Source organism: Bos indicus, chromosome 5 (assembly GCF_029378745.1).
Source record: "Bos indicus isolate NIAB-ARS_2022 breed Sahiwal x Tharparkar chromosome 5, NIAB-ARS_B.indTharparkar_mat_pri_1.0, whole genome shotgun sequence".
NCBI classification, from domain to species: domain Eukaryota; kingdom Metazoa; phylum Chordata; class Mammalia; order Artiodactyla; family Bovidae; genus Bos; species Bos indicus.
In genome coordinates, this window is record NC_091764.1 from 57,242,270 (window position 1) to 57,262,917 (window position 20,648).

At 51.4% G+C, this 20,648-nt stretch overlaps 1 protein-coding gene across 7 annotated transcripts; it reads left to right on the plus strand.

Moving 5' to 3' along the window:
* Positions 1-322: 322 nt before the first annotated feature.
* Positions 323-20,488, plus strand: SMARCC2 (SWI/SNF related BAF chromatin remodeling complex subunit C2). Of its 7 annotated transcripts, none has more exons than XM_019961050.2 (30): positions 323-478; positions 2,501-2,620; positions 3,247-3,332; positions 3,791-3,872; positions 3,973-4,065; positions 4,662-4,731; positions 4,962-5,031; positions 5,759-5,834; positions 6,001-6,132; positions 6,236-6,351; positions 7,604-7,728; positions 8,936-8,995; positions 9,153-9,190; positions 9,454-9,584; positions 9,867-9,938; positions 11,723-11,836; positions 12,252-12,405; positions 13,067-13,159; positions 13,388-13,507; positions 13,598-13,660; positions 14,004-14,262; positions 14,501-14,662; positions 14,931-14,995; positions 15,225-15,360; positions 15,435-15,601; positions 16,276-16,410; positions 17,427-17,808; positions 18,139-18,222; positions 18,496-18,561; positions 19,114-20,488. In XM_019961050.2, exons 1-30 carry the CDS (start codon positions 368-370, stop codon positions 19,188-19,190), a joined length of 3,459 nt encoding a protein of 1,152 aa, XP_019816609.2. In that variant the 5' UTR covers positions 323-367; the 3' UTR covers positions 19,191-20,488. The 7 variants fall into 7 exon arrangements, with proteins under 7 accessions (XP_019816609.2, XP_070645605.1, XP_070645601.1 ...); XM_070789504.1 differs by having other exon boundaries at positions 13,391-13,507; XM_070789500.1 differs by having other exon boundaries at positions 18,139-18,561.
* The last annotated feature ends 160 nt before the right edge of the window (positions 20,489-20,648 follow it).

Here is a 20,648-nt window from a genome sequence, read left to right on the forward strand (position 1 = left end):
CGGCATCCCCCTAGGGTAGGATAGAGAGGTACCCCACTCCCTCGGCTGAGAGGCAAGAAAAGACTTCAGGTCAGGTAAAGGGCGATCTCAGGGGAGTGTGCGCCCCCTCCAGGAAGCCGCTTCCTCCCTAGAGCTCCAGCCGCGGCCGCCGCCGCCGCCGCCAGGGAGGCCGCCAGGGTCGGCCCCGCGCCAGGCTCTTCGCCGCCACCGCGTCCGGCCGACCGGCAGGGGGCGCTGCGCGGGCCGGGGCCGGCCTAGGCGGCGGGAGGCGGCGGCCGCGGCGGCGGGAGGCGGGCGGAGGAGGAGGCGGAGGAGGCGGGAGCTGAGCTGAGCGGGGCGGGCGGCGGCGGGGCCCGAGCCCGAGAAGATGGCGGTGCGGAAGAAGGACGGCGGCCCCAACGTGAAGTACTACGAGGCCGCGGACACCGTGACCCAGTTCGACAACGTGCGGCTGTGGCTCGGCAAGAACTACAAGAAGGTACGCGGGCAGGGCCGCGCGGGGGCCGGGGGCGGGACAAAGGGACCGAGGCCCCGCGGCTCCCCCCACCCTCAGCCCCTGCCCACCCTCCCGCGGCCCGCGGCCCCTCCCCCGCGGCCCCCGGAGCGGCCCCAGCGCGCCCTCCGCCGCCCCGCGCCCCTCCCCCAGCCTCTTTTAACAACCACCCCCCTCACCCCCGCCTCTGGTTCCAGCCCCCGCCCCCAGTACTGCGCCCTCTGCCCCTTGTTTTTCTCCACTGGCCTGGCGGGTCCCGGTGCCAGCTGCCCACCCTCCATAAGCCATCGCCTTCCGGGCTTTTCCGGGAGAGACGGTCGGGGGTGGACGGGTGCCGAATGTACCCCCCACACACACCCGAGCGTGCCCGCCACGGTGCCCGCCAGAGCTCCCCACGGAGCCAGGTACCAGCAGGGCTGAGGCCTCGCCGGTGCTTTGTGTATGTTCAGAGAAAGATGATGAAAGCCGGAGGATAAACAGCCCCAGAGCAGGCCCTCGATTGCTCACCAGCCTGAAAAAGGCCCCCGCCCCGGGATCACCTGTCTACCGCCTGCCCCCCATCTCCGTACAAGGGATAACAGAACCTCTTTGGGAGTCAGGGTATAGGAGTTCCTGGGCAGCTACCCCTTCTAAAACCATTGCTCAACTTCACAATGAAATCACCCCACCACCTGGCCTTGCATTGCCTTGGGTTTGGGGTTCAGAGACTAGGATGCAGTTTGTGTCTGGAGTCCCCCATCCCATAACAGGAGATAATAAGGTAGTGAACAAAGGGTTCAAACCTTACCTGTCTTATACCAGACCTCTTCCTGGTGATGTCTTTGTCTTTAGGCCTGGTTGAAAGGAACATCTCTGCGTAGGGCTTTTCTCTGGAGTCTCTTTTCTCTGCGTCTCTTCCTTCTCATTGCCCCCAATAAGAGGTTCTCAGACTTTCCTTCAGCTCCCCAGTTCTTCCTGCTCAGCCCTGCAACCTGTCAGAAGTGTGATGGGCCGGTGGAGAACGCCCCTCTGATCCTGGTTATGAGTCTGGCTCTGTTCTCAGAGGTCTCTCTGGGTTTCAGAGCTTGACCAACAGCTGCTGGGTCTGTGGCTTGTCTCTACACCAGCGTGAGGCTCTGGCTCCCAGGCATCTACCTTTGACCTTTTGGACAGGAGATCAGTCTAGGGGCTTAGTGTCTGGCCCTGGGGGGATTGACAGCCTGTGACCTAGTTCAGCTGTCAAGCTCTTAGCTCTTTGTCATTTATCTTTTCTTTCAGGGATCTCTTTACACCTCCCACCAAAAGGTGCACTTTTTTCTATGGTCGGGGTTGAGGAAGGGGATCAAAAGGTAAAGTTAGCCTCTTCGCACAGTTTTACATGAGAACTGAAGGCCAGGATGCTAGGTCGCATAATATGGAAATATTTAAGAAGGCCCAGGCTTGCCTGCATTCAATACAGTTTCCTCAAGAAGGGTAGATACTGGCTTGCTATTTCCCACCTGGCTGGGCAGTAGCTGTCTTTTTTCCCTTCTAGGAGGGCATGTGAAGACATGCGCCCTATATTGCTTCTTTGCACCTTTCTTATCAGGCTGTATTATAGGGGGAATCTTGACCTTCCACACCATTACTCAAAGAAGTAGACTGCTGTCTCCCTTAGAGCATTCCAGATGTTGCTTCTGTGACCTGATCCCTATGAATCTTCACAGTTTTACAACTCGGTGCCATTGGCTAAAGATTGGGATCCTGCAACTCCATTTTTAGGGTGTAGTTGAGGGAGAGTAGGAAGCTGCCTATACCGCCAGCACCCAAGACTGGTACTGGTAGTAGGCAGCTGCTGAATGTCATCTTCTTGGTGAGGGGCACCTCAGGGCTTCCTTCTGCCATTTTCTTTCTAAGAGATTAGGCATGTGGGGGAAGAAGACACTATTTCTATCCCAGATGCTTCCAGAGCTCCTGGGGAAGAAATAAGGGAGACGGTGGAAAATTGATTTGGGGTCTGTTTTGCTCTCCTTTTCCCTGTTTCCCCAGTATATACAAGCCGAACCACCCACCAACAAGTCCCTGTCTAGCCTGGTTGTACAGTTGCTACAATTTCAGGAAGAAGTTTTTGGCAAACATGTCAGCAATGCACCGCTCACTAAACTGCCGGTGAGTGCGAAAAAGCAAGGGGGCAAATCTGAGAAGGAGTTGTCTTTTGTGTTTTTATAAATCTTCTAGTTTTTGAGGTTTGGGTGACTTCCTACCATCCCTTTCCCTGGTTGGGGTGTTACTGGCTTGGCAGAGCCCTCAGTTTACCATCCCCTTTGTCCTAGTAATAGTTCTTGCAACAGGTTATCTCAGAGTATCGAAACTCAGTCATGAAACTAATGGCATGGTGAAAACATGTGAGATTTGGATTTGCACACTCTTGTGTTCAAATCCTGGCTCTGCCACTTGGTGTCTCTGTCATCTTGGACAAGCCATTTATGCCTTTTGAGTCTTGGTTCCTTTATCTCTCGATGGGATTAATATACCTACCTTGTAGGTATAACCTGTAATGATTAACGAGGTAACCCAGTAAAGGGAATCCAGCAAGGGACAGAGTGGGGCTTTGTGAATATTGGTTTCTTTCTCTCCCCTCTTCTAGGCTACAAGATAGAATGGCACAGGGGTTAAAGAATTCCAGCTTTGAGAGGGAGATCAGTTCAGCATAAGATTTTGTGAAAGGATTGTTAAATCATAAGAGAATTTAGGATGTAACTGTCACATACTTCTTCCCTGTCTCAATTTTGTAGATCAAATGTTTCCTAGATTTCAAAGCAGGAGGCTCCCTGTGCCACATACTTGCAGCTGCCTACAAATTCAAGAGTGACCAGGGATGGTGAGATGCCTTTTCTTCTCTCTGTACTTCTTACATTTAGTTTAAAGGAAATCCCCCTTTATGATTCCCTGGGGTCTTTGTGGGGTGGGAGAGGGTAGACATTCTTGCAAGTCTTTTATTTTGCTAGATCAGCAGACCTGACCTGCTAGGTCAGAAAAGTGGCTGGGAGTCAGAGCCAAGAGTCTCTAAGAATGAGTGAATATGAGTATGTGTGTCAGTGTGTGTATTGTAGAGGAAAAGGGATTCTTAGGTTGACATCTCAAGCCTTTCTTTGTCCTTTCAGACTAAGTACAAAGTGATTTGTGAAGTTGAGATCAGTGAACCCCAGATCCCAGGCGATTTTGGCACAGCTGAAGGCAAAATTGCCTCCTAATCTCCCATGTTAAAATAATCATATATGCTAACCTCGTCCCCAGACTTGAACTATACCACTCACTAGATTATTGCTTCTTTATAAGGCGGCGTTACGATTTCCAGAATCCATCACGCATGGACCGCAACGTGGAAATGTTCATGACCATTGAGAAGTCCTTGGTGCAGGTAATAGTCAAGAACTCCCCCACTTATCTCCCTTCCCTGGATGAGAATCCCAAACACCCCTTCCCTGTAATCTCATCCCACTTATTTCTTCTCCCCACAGAATAATTGCCTGTCTCGACCTAACATTTTTCTGTGCCCAGAAATTGAACCCAAACTGCTAGGGAAATTAAAAGACATTATCAAGAGACATCAGGTGAGTGGGTGGGTCAGGAGAGGTTTTAGAAACTCCATGACTCTTTTTCTGATGTTTTGCATACAATAAGCAGCCCCACGGTAGCCCTACCTATTTGGAAGAATATTAGAATTAAAGCTTTAAGCCTCTGTTTCTGTTTCTCCCATTCCCATTCTTGGCAGGTTTAGATCACTGTTCCTAGAGACTGCATAGGCCTGAGGGGAAAAGCATCTATTCCCCTGAGCTAGAGATTGCCTGATTTGAGATCAATGAGATCTTTGCTCTCTGGAACTCTGTAATAACAAGCAGCTGTCATTGGGACATACAGGGACATAAACTTGACTGTTCATTTCCCATGTGTAACAGATTATCTATTCAGAGGTTTATCTGTAGCAATTTAAAATTCTTTGATTTTTCGCCATTATTAGCAAAGTCCCAGCCGTTTCTCTCTGCCACTCAGCCGATGTGTATTTAGAGAATGCAAACCAACTTTCTTACCATTCTGATACCATATGATTATGAAGGCAGATCTGTGGTTAAATCTTACTTTGGTTTATTTACATTCATGACTAATTCAAAGAGGACCACACTTCCCTGCTTCTCTTTATGTCATCCAGGGAACGGTCACTGAGGATAAGAACAGTGCCTCCCACGTTGTGTATCCCGTTCCAGGGAACCTGGAGGAAGGTGAGACCTGGGTTTTCTTGGTCACTGCAGTGGATGGCTTGGACTGGGAGATGGAGGACCACTCAATAGCTGTGCAGTGCCTGGGCTCCTCCCTCCTTAGAACCCTGAATCTTCTTACCACCCTTGTTCGTATTCCCAAGTGCCCTGCTGCAGCAGGTGTTGTATACAGAGTTCTTTTGTATATATACCCTTTTAGCTCATGTCTCACCCTGCTCTGTCTCTGTCCTCAGAGGAATGGGTACGGCCAGTCATGAAGAGAGACAAGCAGGTTCTTCTGCACTGGGGCTACTATCCTGACAGGTGAGAATGGGATCTGGGGACAAGTTTAAGTACAAGAGCCAGACTGAAAAGCCCTAGAACATCTAGTAAAGCAAGAAGGCACTTTTTGAGGGTTGTTTTTCGCTCTGTTAGTTTGTTCTCCCACCTATTATGGGAACCCTCTTGTCTGTCCTGTGGGAAGTTTGGGCTTACTGGACAAAGCTTAGGCCAAAAGGATTGGGGCTTTGTGTGTGAGATGGTTATCCTAGTATGAGTTTTGGTAAGTAAACATTAGAAATAATCTATACATCTAACAGTGGGGAAATGTTTCAGCAAATTTATGCATCTAGTCAGTGGGCTATTTTACTTTATTTAAAGTGATAGAAATATCAAACATAATTTATAAGTAGGTATTGCAAAAAGTAGGGTGTAAAATGACATGTAGTATCATTGCCATTATGTAAAAACAAAATAATAGGGGAAAAAATTGTAGAAAAAAGTTACTGGAGAAAACATATATTGAATGTCACAGTGCTTGTGTTAGGATGATTTCTTTATATTTTTGAAACGTTTTATAATCATTTTTATTACTATATAGTGAAAAGAATCCCAATATTAATTGGAAAAAACAATCATACCCAACAAACCATACAAAAATTAACCCAACAACCCGATTTTTTTTGTAAATGGAAAAAGTAAAAGGTTTGCCCTTTATTTTTCCACAACTCTATCCCATTGATTGTGCTTCACGCTCAATTTCCCATGGCAGTTATGACACATGGATCCCAGCCAGTGAAATTGAAGCGTCTGTGGAAGACGCTCCAACTCCTGAGAAACCTAGGAAGGTGAGCTTTGCTTGTCCGCCCTCCCTCCCCCAAGAATACTGGGGCCAGACCGCTCTTGGAGGTGAACAGAGAGGCTCCTGGGCCCTTGGGTTCCTCTGTTAAGGGTCCCCAGACAGAACGAAGGCTTCCAGGCCTCTCCCCAGGACAGTCTGCCTTTGTACTTCAGGTTCATGCAAAATGGATTCTGGACACAGACACCTTCAATGAGTGGATGAATGAGGAAGACTACGAAGTAAATGATGACAAAAACCCTGTCTCCCGCCGAAAGAAGATTTCAGCCAAGACGCTGACAGATGAGGTGAAAACTCTTTTTCGTTTCTCCTGAGCCCTTAGTACAAGTCTCAGAACAATCTTCGCTGGAGATTGTTGGCTGACATCTGCCCCAATTGTTCAACGGGCAGGTGAACAGCCCAGATTCAGACCGACGGGACAAGAAGGGGGGGAACTATAAGAAGAGGAAGCGCTCCCCCTCACCTTCACCAACCCCAGAAGCCAAGAAGAAGAATGCTAAGAAAGGGTAGGCCAGCCCCTAACCGGCCCCTGCCTTCACTGCTCTGTCCATTCCCTGGTTAAGGAAGGAAGGACTAATCCCCTCCCATAACTACCAGGCGCTGGCCTACAAGGGAAGAGGAGATCTTTAGCTATCCAGTGTCTACTTCCGGTCCTGGCCACTCAAAGAGAGCTTAATCTGCAGATGAAAGGTCTTCGCCTCTTCCACTTACTTTGTAGTGATCAGTTTCTTCTTTGCTCAGTTCTGCTGTCGGGTTTTCTCTCCCTTTTTTCTTCCTTGCAGTTGTTTTTCTTAATTAATTTATTTTTGGCTGCATCTGGTCTTGGTTGCAGTGCTCGAGGTTGCTCAAGATCTTCCTTGCAGCTCGTGGGCTCTCTAGTTACAGCACACGAGCTCTAGGGCATTCAGGCTTAGTATTTGTGGCATGGGCTTAGTTGCCCTGCCACATGTGGGATCTTAGTTCCTGGAGCAGGGATCGAGCCCACTTCCCTGCATTGGAAGGTGGATTCTTAACCACTGGACCACCAGGGAAGTCCCTTCCTTGCAGTTTTATTGCAGTGTAGCTGACATACAGCCCTGTAGAAGTTTAAGGAATACATCATGATTTGGTTTACGTACATTGTGAAGTGATTATCAAAGTGCATTTGGTAAACGTCTTTTGTCTCATGTAGATAGTAAATTAAAGAAATAGAAAAATAAGTAAAAAAATTCTTTTTCCTTGTTCTGAGAATCCTCAGGATTTACTCTTTTTTTTAATTTTTATTTATTTTTTTATTTTTTTCGCTGTGTTGGGTCTTCATTGTTGCATGGGCTTTTTTCTAGTTGTGACCAGCAGGAGCTACTCTGAATTGTGATGAGCACGCTTCTCACTGAGGTGGCTTCTCTTGTTGCAGAGCATGGACTCTAGAGCACAGAGACTTCAGTAGTTGAGGCTCCCAGGCTCTAGAGCACAGGCTTAGTAGTTGGGTTGCAGGAGTTTAGTTGCTCCGTGTCATGTGGGATCTTCCCGGCCCAAGGATTAAACCTGTGTCTCCTGCATTGGCAGGTGGATTCTTAAACCATTGGACCAGCAGGGAAGCCCAGGATTTACTCTGCTAACAACTGTTGTGTGCACCATACACAGTGTTACTTACGTTTATCACATGGTACCTCACAGTCCCTTTGGGAGTTTTTCTTGCTTCCTTTCTATTGAACTCACCTTCCAGGCATTCCTTGTCCAAGGATGCCTGGATTCACTTTCAGTCTCTTTCCTATGCAGTCCTTCAACACCTTACACCAAGTCAAAGCGAGGCCACAGAGAGGAGGAGCAAGAAGACCTGACAAAGGACATGGATGAGCCCTCACCGGTCCCCAATGTGGAAGAGGTGACATTGCCCAAGACAGGTATGGGCCAGGCCCAGCTCCAGGTATAGAGACTCTTACCCTTCACCTTAGCTGGTTATTGAAGTCATTGTCATCACCACAGACAGTCCTCTAACTTCATTTCCATGTCTGAGTTGTGGACCATGCTGTCTCCAAACTTTTTTTTATTACACACCTGATAGCTCAGTTGGTAAAGAATCTGCCTGCAATGCAGGAGACCCTGGTTTGATTCCTGGGTCGGGAAGATCCACTGGCGAAGGGATAGGCTACCCTCTCCAGTATTTTTGGGCTTCCCTGTGGCTCAGCTGGTAAAGAATCCACCTGCAATGCAACAGACCTTGGTTCAGTCCCTGGGTTGGGAAGATTCCCCTGGAGAAGGGAAAGGCTATCCAGTCTAGTATTCTGGCCTAGAGAATTTCATGGACTACAGTCCATGGGGTTGAAAAGAGTCAGACATGACTGAGCAACTTTCACTTTCAATGTCAGTAAGATACACTTGAGCACAAATTATACACATGTAGTGTTCACCACTACTTTTAGGAACATTATAAAACACATACGTTACGTAAAATTAGGAAAATGTAGAGGATAAGATTAAAAAATAAAGGTTCTCATATTCTCGGCCTATATTCCAGTGAACCCCCTTTTGCATCCCCACTTTGGAGACTACTGTTCTGCAGTACTGCTTTATGTCTGTATTCCACAGACATCCAGGAGTGGGTTTCAGGAGTAGGGTGGGAAGGCCACTGAGAGAGGAGTTCCAGCTTTCACCCCTTCTTCCATCAGAGCAGCTCTCCTCTCTGTGTTTTCTCGGGTGAGCTTCTGTGTATGAATTCAGTGGAGGAAAATGTCCTCTGCTTTCAAAAATGTTTAAGATCCAGCCACTCCTCTACAGAATGATTTGGTCAGACTGTGTCAGTCCAGAAGAAACTTATAGACTTCTAGATGGAGATAAGGGGCAATTAAAGACAAGAGTGATTGATGAATGTTCGTAGAGTAGAAGATGCTTCTTTATAAGAAAAAGGTTGAGTAAAATGAATCTTTGATGGGGGAAGGGGAAAAAGTTTCAAGCTCTAGAATGATTGTGACTGGAGCAAGCTATTACATTTTGTAATCAGATGGAGCAAGCTTTGGGAGAAAGTGAGCTCTCTGGAACTGTTCACAGTGAAGAGGCGAGGGCTTGATTTAGACAGAACCTGTCTGTTAAAATGACTCTCTCCCCTGGCAGTCAACACTAAGAAGGACTCGGAGTCAGCCCCAGTCAAAGGAGGCACCATGACTGACCTGGGTAAGATGGGGCGCTCGGGGCAAGGCAATCAGAGCCTAGAGGCGGGGGCGGGAGGCCGACCCCTGCCCCTGGCCTGCCAGGGCCTTTCCAAAAGCGCACTTGTTCTCCGGACCCTCAGGCAGCACCAACCTTCTATCTTGCTGTCTCTCTCTTTCAGATGAACAAGAGGACGAAAGCATGGAGACCACAGGCAAGGTAGAGCCAGTTTAGAGGGCCCCTACCTCTCCCTGTGATTCTGCCCTGTGCTTTCACCCAGAATTTTCCAGTGCCCAGACTCTTCCCACCCTAGAACTCATTCTCACTGTTGCTCAAAACTCTGAGCCTTTTGAATCCCAGGGCCCATAACTGTTCTGTTCCATCCCATCTTTAGTGCCCACATTCCCAGGGTAGGGGAGAAGCAGAGGGTTGCTAAGGGCTAAACGAGAATGCTGAGAGTCCAGTAGCCTCCATACTCATAGGATGAGGACGAGAGCAGCACGGGCAACAAGGGGGAGCAGACCAAGAACCCAGACCTGCATGAGGACAACGTGACTGAGCAGACCCACCACATCATCATCCCGAGCTATGCTGCCTGGTTTGACTACAACAGGTATCGATCCTCCAGCTCCTCACTAAAGCGTTATTTTCCTGGACCATGGGTCAGCATATTCCGTCTCCCACCTCCAAATAAGTTCCCTCTTCCTCAGCCAGCAAACCTGGGGTACAGTTCAGCTGTAGGGGAGCTCCTGGTCTAGTTCTCAGACCCAGGCCTCCCGTTCCTTCTTGCTGCCCCTTCTTCCAGACGTTTCCTCTCTTTGGGGTCCCATCTCTCATCTTTGGGGTCCCATCTCTCCACTTGAGCCTTCTCATTGCACCCTGGCTTCTCTTGCAGTGTTCACGCCATCGAACGGAGGGCTCTCCCTGAGTTCTTCAATGGCAAGAACAAGTCCAAGACTCCAGAAATGTAAGCTACTCTAGCTTGTGGTTCTCTTCCTCCTGTCTGCATTGGCTCCTCCTGATCCAATTGGGCAGACACTTCTTGAGCTCCCTACATGAGCCAGGCACTGTGCTAGGCTCACAGAGACATGCTGTCTGCCCACAGGCAGCTCCAGCCCAGCACTGTGACCACTGCCCTCTGGGATCTGCTGGGGGCTGTGTGAAACTTGCTCTTCTGTTCAAAACAAGTATCTGCTTCCCCCTGCGCTCAGCTGTGTTTCCTCCCTCTGTTTCTTTTAACAGGGTTTAGAGCTTTCCATCCATACTTACCTATGCTGTCTAAAATGCAAATATCTCCAGCATAAGTAATCTCTTTGGCTAAAGTGTAACTGACTATTACTGGTGCCATAGAGTAGGTTTTGACAGAAAAAAAACGGGAAGAGGAACTATTAAGACCCAGTCTGTGAATTAAAGGATAGAGAGATGTGTTTTGTAAAGTCTGGGCCTGGGGCTCAGACATCTTCCTGTCCTTCGAGGCTCCTCCTCAGACCAAACCTGCCTGGCTTTAGTTTGGTGATTTTCTGTGGTTAGGAGTGTTCCAGGATAGATATGGGTGGGCAGGTGGGAGCTAGTGCTGAGCCCAGGCACCCTGAGGACTAAACTCATTGGCTTCCCAGCTATTCCTCAGCTCCCCATCTCCCTGCTCCAGGGTCCCTTTCCCTTCCACCATGTTTCTTTCCCCACGGCCTGGTATGGTTCTCTTCTCCTTCTCTTGCTGGGGAAAGCAGTGTATGAAGAAGCCTTGCTGTCTCCAGAGGCAGTAGTGACAGATGACATGAGTTCAACTTGATCTGCAGGCAGAGTTAGAACTAGAACTCTTTACGCTTTGCACTCTGGGTGTAAAATACCAGACGATATATGTATTGAGTGCCCTTTATTTCCCAGGCATTACCCTAAGTATCCTACATACCTTGACTAATTTAATCTTCACATCAGCTTTAGCTGTAGGTCTTATTATCTTCAATTTACTGACAAGGAAACTGAGGCGTGGAGGGCGTCAGTCACTTGCTTAAAGTTACACAGCTCGTGAGTAATAAAGCTGGGGTCTGAGTCCTGTAGTCTGCCTCATGTTCTCAAACTTTACGTTACGCCACACAATAGCTGCCATTTTTGGAGCTTGTACAGCGTGCCCAGCGCTACTCTGTATCTCTACAGACCTTTCTATTCTCAACAGACACTTCATTTTACAGTTAAGGTAACTAAGTTTCCAAAATTTAAGGCCATCATAGTAGAACTAGGATTTGAACTTAGTTCAAATCCTAGTTTTGATTTTCCACCTTCAAAACATGTATTCTTAAGGCTATGCCCTGCTAACTAGGTGGAGGCACCCCTAAGGACTTCCCTTTAACATCTGCCTTTGGAATTAAGAGCACTTTCTCTTTTTGATTTCTTTCCCAAATGTTGGATGAGGGAGTGCCCTGTTAGCCTAATGGTTAGGCTTCTGGGTTTTCACTGCCAGGGCCTGGGTTCAGTTCCTGGTCAGGGAACTGAGATCCTGCAAGCCATGTGGAATGGCCAAAAAAAAAAAAAAGTTGGATGAAACATCCCCAAGCACACACAGCCAAGGAGATAACTCATTTAACGAAAAATCCCGTCAAGGGTCTGAACCCCTCAGGTCTAGCACACAGGAGACCCGCAGTGTGTACTGAGTTGGATGAGGCATTCTTCTCTGTCACACATGAAGGTTGTTCTTCTCTTAGCAATTTTCCCTACCCCTCAGCCCTCTCAGCGTTCATATCTCTCTCTTTTAAGCTACCTGGCCTATCGGAACTTCATGATTGATACTTACCGGCTGAACCCCCAGGAGTATCTCACCTCCACTGCCTGTCGCAGGAACCTGGCGGGTGATGTCTGTGCCATCATGAGGTGGGTCTGCAGCTGAGGGGTGGCAGATGCCCAAGGACAATGCTCACAGATGCCTCTTGGCTGAAGTAGAGAGGCTGCTGGCAAGGAGCATAGGGGATGAGCAGGAAAGACACTGCTAGAGAAAGGCCAAGTTCAGGCTTAGGTCAGGGTGACTTAGGGGGTGGCAGGGCGCTCTCTGCAGTGTGGCGGGAGGAAGAAGGAGCACGTCTGTAGTGAAGGAGCCTATCTGGTGAGAGATGCAGGAAGCTGATGGGTGGATATGGAGAGAGGCCCTGGTGCAGGTGGAGACTTGGCTGTCTCTGGTGTGTAGGAGCTGGGAGGAGGCCGTATTTCCTAGGGAGTAGAAGGAGCAGAGAAGAGTGTGCCCCCAGCCCTCTCCTCGTGTGTGACCCAGTCTCTGCCTCTCTCCTCACAGGGTCCATGCCTTCCTAGAACAGTGGGGTCTCATTAACTACCAGGTGGATGCCGAGAGTCGACCAACTCCCATGGGGCCTCCGCCCACCTCTCACTTCCACGTCTTGGCGGACACACCATCCGGGCTGGTGCCGCTGCAGCCCAAGACCCCGCAGGTAGAGTGAGGGGCTGCGGGGACGGGGTGGAACTGAGCAAACTGGGGCTTCTTTGGACTTTTCTTTTTCTGGTTTTTTAGGGTAATGTTTCAGGAGTGTTTGAGGCTTCTTCCTTTTCCATGGGATGCAGAGGGCCACAGGAATCAGTCCCATGTATTTAGCACCCTCTCTCAGCCTTTGTACCTAAGACTGCAAGGACTTGCTGAGGGAGAAGAGATCCTTGTTATCCTCGGGGAGCAGACAGGCTAATGCAGGGGATGGAGCAGATAGAGAAAAATGGCTTACAATTCAGTTGCATGAGATTTTTTAACCTTGTCACATTTCCAGCATTTTTTTCATATTTGCTTCATTATTTTTATCACTTCCATTTTTTTCCATTTCCATTTCATACATTATAAAAATTGTTATGTGGCTTGCCCAGGGTCAGACATGTAGGATTAGAACCTACTTGTCCAGCTCCTAAGAGAACCTATAAAGATACACGTGAATACAAATGGATATCATGCCAATTCCAGATCTAATTAATCATTCAGGGAATATGGAACTGTGGCATGAGTGCCCCCCGAGCTTCGGGCTGCCCAGCATTTGGTCTTGAGGCCTCCAGGGCCTCAGCCTGGTCATTTTGTGCCCAGCCTGCATGACACCAAGCTCTGTCCCCCAGGGCCGCCAGGTTGATGCTGATACCAAGGCTGGGCGAAAGGGCAAAGAGCTGGATGACCTGGTGCCAGAGACGGCTAAGGGCAAGCCAGAGCTGGTAGGTGGGGTGTAGACCCCGCTGGGCTGCTTCTTTGCCCCTTTATTGGGGGGCCCCTGCCTGGGAAGAAGAGCCATGAGAGCAGAGGAGCTACAGCAGTGAGGAAGTCCACGCAGGGGTGTCCCTGGCTGTGGGAAGGGAGCCCCTTCTGTCTGTCCTCTATCTCTGTCTGCCCCTGGCTCCTGGCAGTCACTCGGAGTCACCTCTCTCTTTCCCTTCCACAAATAGCAGAACTCTGCTTCCCAGCAAATGCTCAACTTCCCTGACAAAGGCAAGGAGAAACCGACAGACATGCAGAACTTTGGGCTGCGCACAGACATGTACACGAAGAAGAACGTCCCCTCCAAGGTACAGGGCCGCGGGCACCTGGGGTTGGTGCTCCTTTGCTCCTCAAGGCTGCAGGCTCTTCCCGCTGACCCACCCGTGTTTCCCCTGCAGAGCAAAGCTGCAGCCAGTGCCACTCGAGAGTGGACAGAACAGGAGACCCTGCTGCTCCTGGAGGTAACCTGGGCCAGGGAAGGACAGTCCTGTGAAAGGGAAGTGGCCACAGTGCCGGCCACACTTGGGAGTGGGGAGGGCGTGATCTTGCCCTGTCTCTCTCCTTCCCAGCTCCTATCGCATACTCCCCCAGGGGCCAGCTGCCAGGCAGGGACTGAGACCATTTTGTCAGCCACTTGTCCTTTCCAAGTGCTACTTGGAGATTCCCCTTGGGCCTGGCAGAGTATATAAATATCACAACTCGGAGAGCTCTGAAGCAGCTCTGCTTAGCAGGGTGGGGGATGCTCACCTTTGAGGGAGGTGGTTACTGGAGTAAGTGAGGTTGTGTCTCCACCACCACCACCAGGCACTGGAAATGTACAAAGATGACTGGAACAAAGTGTCAGAGCACGTGGGAAGCCGCACACAGGATGAATGCATCTTGCATTTTCTCCGGCTTCCCATCGAAGACCCGTACCTGGAGGACTCAGAGGCCTCCCTGGGCCCCCTGGCCTACCAGCCTATCCCCTTCAGCCAGTCAGGCAACCCTGTGATGAGCACCGTTGCCTTCCTGGCCTCTGTCGTCGACCCTCGAGTGGCCTCAGCTGCTGCGAAGTCAGCCCTAGGTAACGCGCAGGGCTCCCAGCCCTCTTGGTTTGCATTTGAAAGGCTGGGTACTCTGACCTTGCAACCCCCTCAAGTTCACTGCCCTACTGGCCTTGTCTGCGGCTGGCATCAGCCCAGGCGATGGTCCAGCTCCACGCAGGCGGAAATGAAGAGCCGGGCTTGTGAGGGAGCTCTCACAGAGAGTGCCAGAACTGCCTACCTGCCTGCTCCCAGCCTCCCCCTCTCTGGGTCTTACAGAAGAGTTCTCCAAAATGAAGGAAGAGGTACCCACAGCTTTGGTGGAGGCCCACGTTAGGAAAGTGGAAGAAGCCGCCAAAGTGACAGGCAAGGCAGACCCAGCCTTTGGTCTGGAAAGCAGTGGCATCGCAGGGACCACCTCTGATGAGCCGGAGAGGATCGGTAAGGCCTGCCGTGTTCCCCAATTCCTCCCTTTTTACCAGCAGCCTCAGCCACCTGGCCTCCCCACACCATCCCTGCCTCCACCCGACCTCAGAGCATGAGACGAATGGGGTGAGTTGGTGGGGTGTTCATTTTCCTCAGGGCTTTACGTTAGGTACCATGGCTCCCCACTAGTCCTGTCAGTAAGATCTTGGCTAGAAGGGGCAGTTGGAAGAGTGTTGTAGACCAACTGTCAGACATTTCCTGTTTCCTCTTCCCCTGGACCCAGAGGAGAGTGGGACTGACGAGGCGCGGGCAGAGGGCCAGGCCACAGAGGATAAGAAGGAACCCAAGGTACAGCGGGATTGACACGGGCTGGGAAGGCAGAGGGGTCCAGCGTGGACCGGGGAAGGGGAGCTGGCTCCACTTAGCTTGGGCAGGTGAGGGCTGTGCTTGGATGGGGCTGCGTCCTGGATCCAGGCCCCCTCCCGAGTAAGAGGTGTAAACTCAGCTCCTGGTCTGGGCCCTCTCTGTGCGAACCAGCACCCTGACACTCCCCTTTTTCCTTTCTCTGGGACTCCAGGAACCTCGAGAAGGAGTTGGGACTGTGGAGGAAGAAGCAAAGGAGAAGACCAGTGAGGCACCCAAGAAGGACGATGAGAAAGGGAAGGATGGCGATAGCGAGAAGGAGTCAGAAAAGAGTGATGGAGACCTGACAGGTGAGCCTCACATGGTGGTTGGGGTTCAGAAAGGAAGCCAGGCTCTAGGGCTCACGACCCTTTTCCTGGCCCAGCGGATCCTGAGAAGGAGAAGGAGCCCAAGGAAGGGCAGGAGGAGGTGCTGAAAGAAGTGGTGGAGTCAGAGGGGGAAAGGAAGACGAAGGTGGAGCGTGACATTGGCGAGGGCAACCTCTCCACCGCCGCCGCCGCCGCCCTGGCTGCTGCCGCTGTGAAGGCCAAGGTAAGGCCTCAGACCCAGGGAAGGAGGTGCTGCTCCTCATCACACAGCACCTGGAGGAAAGCCTGCCTTGTCATCCTTACACAATGCTGGCCTGCCTCCTGTCCCCTTTGGATCCTAAGAGGGACACTTGGTCATCTCTTCTCTTATCTTTTTTAAGCCTTTATCATTAGGCCTGTTTTTTTTTTTTTTGTAAAACATTTAATTTATTTATTTGGCTGCACTGGGTCTTCATTGCAGCATGTGGGCTTCTCTCGTTGCAGAGCACAGGCTCTAGAGCGAGAGGGCTTCAGTAATTGCAGCTCATGGGCTCTGGTTATGGCAGTTGGGGCATGTGGGCTTAGTTGCCCCATGACCTACGGGATCTTAACTCCCTGACCAAGGATCGAACCCACTTTCTCTGCATTGGAAGGTGGATTCTTAACCACCAGACCACCAGGGAAGTCCTGATTGGGCCTGTTTTCACCCTCTCAATTATTTGACCTCTTCTTATCCTTTGATATCCTCTCTTTCTTCATGTTCTTTAAAAAATACCACTCATGCCTGTGCTACTTTCTGGGTTGTGACCACAGCAAGTTCTGTCTTAAAGCCTGTCAGCCCCCACACCACCTTCTCTGTTGCCCAACATCTTCAGCTGGGTCCTCCCACTGATGGCCACCCCACCCCTCCTTCCTTAGCACTTGGCTGCTGTTGAGGAGAGGAAGATCAAATCGCTGGTGGCCCTGCTGGTGGAGACCCAGATGAAAAAGTTGGAAATCAAACTCCGGCACTTTGAGGAGCTAGAGACGATCATGGACCGGGAGCGAGAAGCAGTGAGTCGAGTGCCCTGGGGGTTGGCAGGGCCCCACCTTGGCACTGGGCTGGGCCGCAGTTTAGGGCGAGGGGAGCAGTACAGAGAACCTGAGGCTGATGGCATCACAGTGGAGCAGACTAGCCCAGACCAGGGAAGGAGGAGCCAGCCTGGGCGGTTAGGGACAAGTGACCCACAGGTACAGCCTAGAGACTGAGGTCCCACAGAATGTCAGCCCCAGGGTCAAGTTCTTATTGGTTCTTTGCTGCATCTCCAGGTCCTTGAAGGGTGCTTAGTCCACGGTAGACTTGCTGTGGAGTGACTGTTGAGTGATTGAACAGGTTTAAGGCATGATGAGAGGGTAAGGGCTTCAGATCCAGGGGTTAAAGTTGGAAAGGAAATAGGATGGACATGGTGTCGAATCTTTTTGATTCTTAGAAGATATAAAAGAAGTAGAAGACAAGGACTCTGATCCTGAACTCCTCAATTGAAGATATCATATATCCAATATGGAGACAGCAAAGTTGGCTAATGCTTCAAGTATCTGACAAATGAAAATTAAGAGATTTCCAATCAAGTATAAAAGCCCTGAGTGAGAGCAGAATAGAGGCCAAAGCTCAGAAGCTAGTGAGGTGATTTGGGAGGGCTTCCTAGGAATTGTGAGTTTTTCTTCAGTTTTGAAGGAGGGAAAGAACATGATTTGACTAGAGGAACTTGGTTGGGGGTGGGTGGTCAGTTTCCAGATGAAAGTAATGACAAATTCAAAGCTTTGGAGCTGAAAATGAACAAGGGCTGCCACCAGATTAAGTCTACTTGTCCACTGCAGTGAGAAGCCATGCAGGCAGCCAGAAGACCTGGTGGGGGGAACTGGAGAGGGGAGGGGAGGCGAGAACAGCAGAAGCCAAGCACAAGGCTGAGGTTTGGTGTGGGGATCACCAGAATGGGAGGCTGGGCTTGTCAGAAGACAAAGCAGGGGGCAAGGTGTGTGCCTTTGGGGTTTCCTGCCCCCGGGTGACAGCTCTCCATTGGCCCTGGCAGCTGGAGTACCAGAGGCAGCAGCTCTTGGCCGACAGACAAGCCTTCCACATGGAGCAGCTGAAGTACGCAGAGATGCGGGCCCGGCAGCAGCACTTCCAGCAGATGCACCAACAGCAGCAGCAGCCACCACCAGCCCTGCCCCCGGGCTCCCAGCCTATCCCACCACCAGGCGCTGCTGGGCCACCCACTGTCCATGGCTTGGCCATGGCTCCAGCCTCTGTGGCCCCGGCTCCTGCGGGCAGTGGGGCCCCTCCTGGAAGCTTGGGGCCCTCCGAACAGCTTGGGCAGGCAGGGTCAACTGTGGGGCCACAGCAGCAGCCACCAGCTGGCGCCCCCCAGCCTGGGGCCGTCCCACCAGGGGTACCCCCCCCTGGACCCCATGGTGAGTGATGGCTTCTGGAACTCTGGCTGAGTGGAGGGTTCCGGGGGCACGTTCCAGTTCCCCTCAGAGGCAGTGTGTGATAGGACTGGAGATAAGGATTGACCTCAGTTTCTACAGATCCTCCTTCACCATGGCTATTCCCTAAGTCAGCAGGGCTCCCTCCCCAGAGCCAGATTTTTGGAATTTTGTTCCAAGGATTTATCACTCAGTTCTAGTATCAGGAAAAGGGAAGGTGGCCTAGGAGTGACTGGGTTATCCTCACTGTGAGAGTGAGTTGGTGAGTGAGATTGTATGCCTCCAACCTTCTCCATCTCTCCTCTTCATTCCCAGGCCCCTCACCGTTCCCCAACCAACAAACTCCTCCCTCAATGATGCCAGGGGCAGTGCCAGGCAGCGGGCACCCAGGCGTGGCGGGTAATGCTCCTTTGGGTTTGCCTTTTGGCATGCCGCCTCCCCCTCCTGCTCCATCCATCATCCCATTTGGTAGCCTAGCCGACTCCATCAGTATTAACCTCCCCCCTCCTCCTAACCTGCATGGGCATCACCACCATCTCCCGTTTGCCCCGGCCACTCTCCCCCCACCTAACCTGCCTGTGTCCATGGCGAACCCTCTACATCCTAACCTGCCGGCGACCACCACCATGCCATCTTCTTTGCCTCTTGGGCCGGGGCTCGGATCCGCCGCAGCCCAGAGCCCTGCCATTGTGGCAGCTGTTCAGGGCAACCTCCTGCCCAGTGCCAGCCCACTGCCAGGTGAGAAGGGTCCTGGAGGGGGCAAGGGGCGGGAGAGGGCTCCACGGGGTGGACTGGAGGGCAGGTGGGCGAGGGGCTCGGGTACTATGGCTTCCAGGATCGTTTTTTTGAACGCTGTGGTAAAATTAGAATACAGGAGGGAAGGGCCTCTCTGGCTGTCCTCCACCATTCCCCAGCCTGGCAGCTGCCCCCTGGGATGACGCTGGGGCCTTTCACTGGTGGGTCACGGAGGAGTCCTGTGACACAGAGCATCTCAGTTGTAAACTGGAAAAACGGCTACTTGTTTGCATGATGATTGCCGTCCCATTTGCTTGTTCCCATCACGCTCAAGTGCCCCATTTAGAGAGTTCCCTGGGGGGCAGGAGGACAGTTGGGGTGCAGCAGTTTTCCCAGCGTGTGGTGGGAGAGAACTCTGGGAAAAGGAAGTTGTCCATGGGGGTGCTCTCTCATCTCCCGTCCATTGCATGCCATGCCCAGTTGCGTATCTGGTGGCCTGGGTCTGGAACCTCTCCCCTGCTCACCTCAGCTGACGCAGCTTTCTTCTCTCCACAGACCCAGGCACCCCCCTGCCTCCAGACCCCACGGCCCCGAGCCCAGGCACAGTCACCCCCGTGCCACCCCCACAGTGAGGAGCCAGCCCGACATCTCTCTCCCTCCTCACCCCCAACGGAGATCAAGGTTCCAGGAACAGCCCCGTCCCCACCACTGGGACCCTTCCCCAGCCTGGAGAGTTCATCACTACGTAAGGAAAGTCCTCCTGCCCCTCCAAAGCCCCCACCGTGCCTGTCAGGGGCAGGCATTTTTACATTGGATGATTCAAGGACTTCTGTGGAAAAGATGTTTCTAATGTCTGGGAGAGAAGATAGGATGGGGACACTGCCCTCAAAGGAAGGGCTGGGCGAAGGTGTTTCTACAAGGTCCTAATTAACCACTGTTAAGGGTACATCCCCACAAAACTACTGCATTTTTTATGGATTGAAAAAAAAAAAAGCCCTTTAAAAGGAAGTAGAGATTTTAAAAAGCCCTCCAACCAGTGAGAAAAATCCAAGTTTTACATATTTTGGAGGAGGGAGGTGAGTTTTAGGAAAGGGGTATCTAGGTTCTGGGGAGAGCTCTGATAGAATAGGGTGCAGGCTCTGTCTCCTCCGGCCCCTCGTTAGTGACTGAGTCAGCTCCCCACACCCCTCGGCTGCCCCATTTATTCCCACTCCTCTCTCCCACTGCTTCCTCAGTGTTGCTGTTTAGGCCACCCAAGCTCAGCCAATGACCCCCTTCCCTCTGAATGTCAGTTTTGTGTTTTTAAAAGTCTCCTGCGTAGTTGATGTCAGCGTATGTCTATTTGGTGGGGAAATGTCTTGGGGACTCCTGTGGTAGGTAGTGGAGGAAGAAAGGGCACGTGGGGCTTTGTGGCCTCCTCCCCGGGCTCTGGCTCCCAGAAGATGCGGAGAGGGGAGCACTAAAAGAATGGGAAGTTTTAAAAACGTGGAATTGTCAAAAAAGCACTTAAGCACCTCCTTCTTATGACGTGGTGGGTCACTCTGTCCCCTCTTCCTCCCACCACGCCCATCATGGCTGGTAGCGGGGAATTCCCTGGGATTTGGGGCAGCAGCTGGGTAGGGGTGCCTAACCTAGGGGCATGCCGACCCCCTGATGGCAGCTCGTGGCTCAGCTCTGCTCCCCAGATTCCAGTGCCCCCAGTACCAGCTCTCCTCTCTTCAGCCCTGATGTGAAGACAACAGTGATTCCAAGGCTTTCCACCAATTCTTGGTCCCTCCCACCAGGCCCTTTGTTCCTCGTGTCCCCGTGTTTCTCTTCCTCTGCGTCTTGGCACCTTTCTTTTGTTCAAAATTTTCTGTAAATTTTTTCTTTTTTCTTTCTTTTCCCTTTTTTTTTTTTTTTTTTATAAATTAATTTGCTTTCAGTTCCATTTGTGGATGCCTTCTGTGTTCTCTTACCCGTGGCTCTGAGGCAGGGGGATCGGGCTGGAGCAGCACCCCGGGAGTCCTTCCAGCAGCAATAGGCGGGGCTGGAGAGACGCTCGGCCAACACCGGGCCTCTCTCCACTGCGGGCCAAAGGCAGCACAGCT